The sequence below is a fragment of the Rutidosis leptorrhynchoides genome, chromosome 4 (genome assembly GCF_046630445.1).
Source record: "Rutidosis leptorrhynchoides isolate AG116_Rl617_1_P2 chromosome 4, CSIRO_AGI_Rlap_v1, whole genome shotgun sequence".
Lineage (NCBI taxonomy): Eukaryota > Viridiplantae > Streptophyta > Magnoliopsida > Asterales > Asteraceae > Rutidosis > Rutidosis leptorrhynchoides.
Genome location: NC_092336.1, coordinates 175,452,044 through 175,459,738, shown reverse-complemented (window position 1 = coordinate 175,459,738; position 7,695 = coordinate 175,452,044). Strand labels below are relative to the sequence as shown.

General features: G+C 36.1%; 2 protein-coding genes across 2 annotated transcripts; both read left to right on the top strand.

Annotated features, from left to right (window-relative positions):
- The first annotated feature begins 600 nt into the window (after nt 1-600).
- LOC139904368 (tubulin beta-2 chain-like) lies at nt 601-3,195 on the top strand. Its single transcript, XM_071886304.1, has 3 exons — nt 601-1,093; nt 1,951-2,220; nt 2,308-3,195. The coding sequence occupies exons 1-3, from the start codon at nt 700-702 to the stop codon at nt 2,979-2,981; spliced, it is 1,338 nt and encodes a 445-aa protein (XP_071742405.1). The 5' UTR covers nt 601-699; the 3' UTR covers nt 2,982-3,195.
- A 1,358-nt stretch (nt 3,196-4,553) lies between these two features.
- LOC139841239 (uncharacterized) lies at nt 4,554-7,233 on the top strand. The gene is made up of 2 exons (XM_071831466.1): nt 4,554-5,101; nt 6,914-7,233. The coding sequence occupies exons 1-2, from the start codon at nt 4,554-4,556 to the stop codon at nt 7,146-7,148; spliced, it is 783 nt and encodes a 260-aa protein (XP_071687567.1). The 3' UTR covers nt 7,149-7,233.
- Nucleotides 7,234-7,695: the final 462 nt, after the last annotated feature.

The following is a 7,695-nucleotide window of genomic DNA, read 5'->3' as shown; positions in this document are numbered from 1 at the left end:
CCTCTAGTTACTATTCATAACTTTTGTCTGTTAGATATATGTTAGGGGGTAAAATGTCAAATAACCATTTTCATAAAACAATCTTAAATAAGCTCCACCTAAATATTCAACGGGTCATATCTTCTCGCTCGCAACGAGTTAAATTATTCTGACACCATCGTTAAACTCGAAATAATTTTAGGAACACAAAGTCACTAACTATACGCAAAACGGACGCTTTTTAAAAAACGCTAAATATTTGGGGTACTTTTCATACACGTTGATTTTGCGTTAAATTTTTAAAAGTCGACAATCCCATAGCGAAACGCGAAGATGCACATATATTGTTAATTTAAAATAACGCTTCAACGACATCATCGTTAGCTACGAAATAATTTTACAAACTAAACGCAATAAAATACATTGAAAATCGAACCTTGACGTGAAGCGAGGGTTCGAAAACTAGTTTAATTTAATTATAATAATTATAAATTATTAAATTATAATAATTATAATTAATAATTATATTATAATTATAATTATAATTAAATCATTAAAAGCGTCAATATTTGAACTTGTGACGGGCTTAGCATTTCTAGTTTCAATATAAAACCTCCACTTTCAGCCTCCTTTTGAATTCTCTCTTGTAAGACCTAATCCTCACTCCCAAACGCACACACCACTCTCCCAAACACTCAATCAAACAAATCGCCGACGAAAATGAGAGAAATCTTACATATTCAAGGAGGACAGTGCGGAAACCAGATCGGAGCAAAGTTTTGGGAGGTAGTGTGTGCGGAACACGGAATCGACGTCACCGGAAAGTACACCGGAGATTCAGAGTTACAGCTCGAGAGAATCAACGTCTATTACAATGAAGCGAGTGGTGGAAGGTTTGTTCCACGCGCCGTGCTTATGGATCTGGAGCCAGGAACGATGGACAGTCTCAGATCTGGAGCGTACGGACAGATCTTCAGGCCTGATAACTTTGTGTTTGGTCAATCTGGTGCTGGTAATAATTGGGCGAAAGGACATTATACTGAAGGTGCTGAGTTGATTGATTCAGTTTTGGATGTTGTTAGGAAGGAAGCTGAGAACTGTGATTGCTTACAAGGTATATCTATATTTTTTATATCTGTATTTATACATTCATGTGATTGTGTATTCGTTGATTTGATGTAGAAATGGTAGATCACTTAGTTATGTGGTCTGGATCTAAGATATTTGATAGATTGTTATGTGAATTTGTTTAGTTAAATATTATATTAATTGAATTGTTTTTGTTTATCTATACAAGTGCATAATATAGTTGTAATTAGTGTTAGTTGTTTTGAATATTGAGATATCAGAATATCAGATATGAATATGTTAAGATATGGCTTACTTGTATGTATAATTTCTAGATCTGTTACTGTTTATTTCAGATCTCGCGCTATGCTACCTATGAATATTGATATTAATTGAAATCATTAGACTAGTTGATTCCTCTTAATGATCATAGTACGTTTGAAACTGACATGTAACTTTGTTTTAACTTGAAAGTGTGTCGATCGTTTCGAATGTCGAGATTCCTGATATGAAGAGTTTTGACTCCTTGTTTTCATGTGCACATACATAAATGGTATTATTAACCTATGGACCAGTTGATTGTGCTTACTAATGAAAATGTGCGTAAACAATATGTGTTGTTTGTAACAAATCATAATTATCATAATCTATCTATGTGAATGTATATTTAATTTTGGTTACTTGAACTCTTGAAGTATGATACAATGATCTGATTATGTTATTCTACACTTGAAATGAGTGTGCATGGATCTTATGTCAATTTCATCGACCTCATTTGAGTAAACTGTGATGTGTAGCTTTGGAAGGATGTTCCATGTGATCCAATAAAATTTTGTTAATACTTTGTGCTCGATTACTTGATTGTAAGATCTTTTACTGATTAATCATCTTTTTATTTTACAGGATTTCAGGTTTGTCATTCTCTTGGAGGTGGAACGGGATCCGGGATGGGTACCCTTTTGATCTCAAAGATCAGGGAAGAGTATCCTGACCGTATGATGATGACCTTTTCTGTATTCCCATCACCAAAGGTGTCCGACACTGTTGTTGAGCCTTACAATGCCACCTTGTCTGTCCACCAACTTGTTGAAAATGCTGATGAGTGTATGGTTCTTGATAATGAAGCTTTGTATGATATTTGTTTCAGAACACTCAAACTGACCACCCCAAGTTGTAAGTCTTCATCAAATCTTTAAAACTGCTTTTTATGATTATAACGATATACATTCCGAGGTAACTAACAAAGAGCTTTTATTTCAGTTGGTGATCTAAATCATCTCATATCTGCAACCATGTCTGGAGTGACTTGCTGTCTAAGGTTTCCCGGACAACTCAACTCCGATCTACGAAAGCTTGCTGTGAATCTCATCCCGTTCCCGCGTCTCCACTTTTTCATGGTTGGTTTTGCTCCTCTCACTTCACGTGGGTCCCAGCAGTACCGTGCTCTCACAGTCCCTGAGCTCACCCAGCAGATGTGGGATGCCAAGAACATGATGTGTGCTGCTGACCCACGACACGGGCGATACTTGACCGCATCCGCCATCTACCGTGGTAAAATGAGCACCAAAGAAGTTGACGAGCAGATGCTTAACGTCCAGAACAAGAACTCGTCTTACTTTGTTGAGTGGATCCCGAACAACGTTAAGTCCACCGTTTGTGACATCCCACCAACTGGTTTGAAAATGGCATCAACATTCATTGGAAACTCGACCTCCATTCAAGAGATGTTTAGGCGTGTGAGTGAACAGTTTACTGCTATGTTCAGGCGAAAGGCTTTTCTGCATTGGTACACGGGTGAAGGTATGGACGAAATGGAGTTTACAGAGGCAGAGAGCAACATGAACGATTTGGTTTCGGAGTATCAGCAGTATCAGGATGCGACTGCTGATGAGGAGGGAGAGTATGAGGAGGAGGAGGAGTACGATGAGGCCTAAGAAACAACTTAAAACTTACTTTTTATGAGTATCAAGTGTATTGGTTTTATGTAGTTCTGAGTAGTGATTACAGTCTCTGGTTGTAATCTCTGCTGCCAGTCATATTATGCAAACACTGTAGGAAAGAACCATATTTTATTTTTGTTTTGCTGGAAGGTTTGTGTTATTTGTGTATTTGGATATCAGTTTCTGTAATATTTTATCTTTGTTTATCTTTGTTTGGGTGATTTTTCCCTGTTTTTCCAAAGTGTTTGTTTTATTTTTACCGGTGGTGCAAAGAAATTTGCGTACCTGGTTTTTTAATCTTGAGTAACAGCAACCACTGTGTTATCCATACACATAACTTGTATATGTAAGCTGGTTTCTGTACTATCTGCCTGCATCGTTTTAGAGTTGCTTATTGAGCTGAAACTGGATTAGCAGATCGTCCTAAACGAGTCTCACCTTGGGCTCATGCCTTTTGGGTTGATTGTGCCTGTCTCGGAATTTTGCTTAAAGCTGAAATCTTATTTTTAGCTAAAAAAAGGATTGTATATTAGAATAACATCATCCAAGGATAAATAAAAGAAATACCAATAACCATCACCCCCGTCCACAGCCTATATACATCAACTCAGGGTCTCAGGCTATATGAATGAAAACAGTACCAAAACTAAGTCACAAAAAGATTAGAATAGAATGCCAACTACACAACAAAGCAAACTCAACTGCCCAGTAGCAGGATCAAAACACACAAACCCAAACAGTTCAAAAGTTTTAATTATTACGAGTACTATTTAAAAAAAAAAATACTTTTTCTTTTCTATTTTACCGTGATGAGATACGTTTATGACCAATTATTTCAAGTATACTGGGCAATATAATTTTTTAATCATCAAAACAGCTATAAATTTATAAAAACGATACATTGACCTAAAATTTAACCTAAAGCCATATGAAATTCATAACAATAATTGTTACATAATACTCCTCCGTCCCACCAGAAGTGTCCACTTTGACTTTAAGTAGTCTTTCTATATCAACTTTGACTTTAAATATTTTTGTTTGTATTATATAATACATCATCAAAGTTATAACAATGAAAACACATTTAAAACTCAGTCTATTCATATAATTTTTATCAAATATTATATAACACAAATTAAAATATTTAGAGTCAAAGTTGATGAAGAAATACCGGAAAAAGGTAAAGTGGACACTTCTGATGGAACCGAGGGAGTAAACATTTTCCACATTGGGCTTCTAACAGGGCCTAACCCAAGTTTCTTTCATCACAACCCAATGGGCTTAACTCAGGCAATTATTCATCTGCCCAATCTAAAAATAAACTAAATTCTCCGTATATTTTACTTTTATTTCTATTAAAAAAGGAAAAGTGGGGCCCACAAGTCTTCTTTAACTGACAAATTTCTGAAGAAAAGAAAGAAAACTGTAGTAATAATAAGAAGCGAGTCCCCTTATTTTCTTTGCTTTTCTTTGCGTTTCATTTTCAACACTGACACCCACCCACGCACCTATACATACAACCTATACATACAGGTACACCATTTCTACACTTCTCAAATTCCCCCAATGTCTTCAACATACGACAATTTCATTACCATCCAACCACCTTCTGCCGGAACTTTACCTCATCCACCTCGCCGGAGACGTCGCCGTCCTCGTTCTGGCCGTCGCCGGCGCCCTTCTCATGTCGAACCAGCTGCCGCAACTACAGACGGCGTCGGCGGCAGTAGCTTTAGACTATCCGATTCCGACGCGCAGTCGTCGGCGCGTCTTGATTCGTCAGTTGCCGGAGATGAATGTGGATCTTCTGGAATCTTCTCGTATAATCATAGTCGTATTGAATCTTCCTCCGATGAAATTGATTTGGAGAGTGGTGAATTGGAAATGAAAGTGCATTTTTTAGGGAAGAATGATAAGCAGTGTAGAATTTGTCATTTGAATTTTGAAGTTAACGGTGGTGGTGGTGGTGGTGATTCGTCGGTTGATTACGACGGTGATGACGGCGGAGGTGGTGACGGTGGTGGCCCGATTGAGTTAGGGTGTAGTTGTAAAGGGGATCTGGGAACTGCTCATAAACAATGTGCTGAAACTTGGTTTAAAATCAAAGGAAATATGTAAGTTTTCAATAATTATTCAATTATAAATTATTATAGTTATTATAAATATGTTTGTATATGTATGTATGTGTAGATGTATGTGGGTATCTATATACATATTTGAGAAATTGAAGTCATTATGTGAATAATATTAGTGAAGGGTATGTTTGGCACGCTAGCTTGTGGGAGCTTATGAGAGTTTATAGGAGCTGGAGCTTATGATTTTTATAAGTTTCAAGTCATAAGCTTTGTTTGGTAAACAAAAAAAGTAGAGCTTATGAAAATCATAAGCTCTAGAAAAATAAGCTACTTCTATTAGCTTATGAAAAAAAGTAGAGCTTATGAATTGGAAAATAAACTTCAGCTAGTTTACCAAACACTTATAAAAAATAATAAGCTCCAGCTAACAGCTTCAAAAATAAGCTCCAGCTCCAGCTCTAGTCCATAAGCTCCGGCTCCGGCTCCAAACACACCCGAAGTAAGTATCTTTTTGATGAATTTAAGCTCATTTTATATGTATGTATGAAGCTGCATTTGAGTTTTAGGGCATGAAAAATTGGGTGAATACTGTGCTAATGAGAGTTGTACTGTACAACAACATAATTGGGCTACCTAGTGAAATGTCAGATAAAGATTTATATACTTGAGTTTTGAATTTGGTGTTCCCTCTCATTAATTGCCTATTCCTGTATATGGGTGTTACATTTTGGCGGTCAAAGTTATCATTTTTGGGATCATAGTTTGATGCCCTTTATTATTGTTGAGTATATTATGTGGTCTTCTCTTTATTGTAACTTAACTTAGTAAAATTATAGTTTGGGACTTGGGATTATAAATAATAGTGTAAATAAACATGTATGAAAATGAGATATTTAAGTTGGGCTGTCTGACTTTAAAAAAAGTCAAAATGCATCTTAGAATTTGGTTGCTGATAAATTCAGTAAACATTATATTAAACCTTTGACTGCTAAAATGAGAACTTCATATAGGAAGGATGGATTATTTTTATGAAAGGAGCAGTATAGAAAGTATAATCTTTTAATTAAGTTTTTACACTTTGTTTATGATTACAATTGACTTTGGGTTTAACTAATGGTATAAAAAGAATTTTACAAAGTTAAGCTTATGAGGTATAATTGACATTTTGTGTAGACACCTGAATGTTTTTTTTGACCCTCTTATGAACGAGCACATTGGCTCCTTTATAGAAGGTAAAACCTCAGGTAATCAAGCCCCCCGAGCGCGAGACTTGGTACCGGGTGAATTGCACATTATGCGCACCCTCCAGTCACACGAGTCAAACATATATGAAATTATTCTATTTAGAGTTTAAACAAATGAATGCCAATTTTGGTATCAAAAACAAATTTGTAGCTTGTCTTACGAGTCAAACATATCTAAAAAATAAGGTAGGGTACAATTGTAATGTCACACTTTTTGTATTATCAACCCCTATCCAATTTAAGATACAAAGTTGATGTGAAGTTTCAAAAAACAGTACTGTTTCGTAAGATGTTTATGTGTCTGATTATTCAATTTTGTCATTTGTTAAATATTTGCCTAACCCTGGTTGTATAATTGTCATTTGTCAAACAGTACTGTTAGTGTTACGAAGTAGGTTTAATTAATGCTAAGACCATCTTGTTAGCTACTCGCGATGCCAAAATAAATGAGCATGTGCTAATTCAGGCGAGCCTGTTTATTTTGGTTCATAGGCAGTGATCAAGTGTACAAAATACAAATGTACAATTACTAATGTGTATCAAATGAACTAATGAAGGACTATTTTGGTCTTAACATGTTTGTGCTGAATGTACTTTGATGATCCAGGACTTGCGAGATATGTGGTGCCATAGCGCAAAATGTCGGTGGGGATCAGACAAATGAGACAAGCAACACCAACAATGATACTGAGCCAGTGGATCGATCAGCCACTGCACCCAGGGTGGGTCCTACCGAGGCACGTTCGTTTTGGCAGGGTCGCAGAATCATGAATGTCTTGCTGGGTTTCATGGTACTTGCATTTATCGTTTCTTGGCTCTTTCACTTTAAAGTGTTGCCTTAATTCATGTCATTTGCAGAGGGAGGAAAGTGTTGTGTTGAGAGGCTATATATGTTTCTCTGTGTTTGTATGAATTGGATGTTGGATCACAGAAATGTATATACTTGAAAGTTCGGAAGAATATGTTTAACAAGATTTTTGAGTTAAAAAAAAGTTTGTTTTCAATGTGTAAAGTGTAGAATGAAAACGAAATTCCAAAGTGGTGATTAGCATGACTTAAAACCTGACTTCATAACTCAAAGGTCATCTCAATACGTTTAACTAAAGGCAGATTGTCTTGTGAATTATGACTGATTGACTGATACCAAATACAACGGGTAATGGTACTTAGGGTGCGTTTGTTTACATCTTAATAGAATGGTTCAGCACTGAATGCTGAATGGCTGAACCATTCAGCATTCAGTGCGTTTGTTTCTAACCTCTGAATGACATATGGTACTGAATAGTTCAGAATTCAGTGCTGAACCATTCAGAGATGAAACACTCTCTTAACCATTAAGAGACTAAATGTTATGTAATATTCTTCTTAAATTGTATCCAGAACAATATC

Coding starts and splice junctions, on each gene's coding strand:
- LOC139904368 (XM_071886304.1), top strand. CDS start 700: ATGAGAGAAATCTTACATATTCAAGGAGGACAGTGCGGAAACCAGATC. Junction 1,094..1,950: donor GAACTGTGATTGCTTACAAG/GTATATCTATAT, acceptor TTTATTTTACAG/GATTTCAGGTTTGTCATTCT. Junction 2,221..2,307: donor CAAACTGACCACCCCAAGTT/GTAAGTCTTCAT, acceptor CTTTTATTTCAG/TTGGTGATCTAAATCATCTC.
- LOC139841239 (XM_071831466.1), top strand. CDS start 4,554: ATGTCTTCAACATACGACAATTTCATTACCATCCAACCACCTTCTGCC. Junction 5,102..6,913: donor TTTAAAATCAAAGGAAATAT/GTAAGTTTTCAA, acceptor TTGATGATCCAG/GACTTGCGAGATATGTGGTG.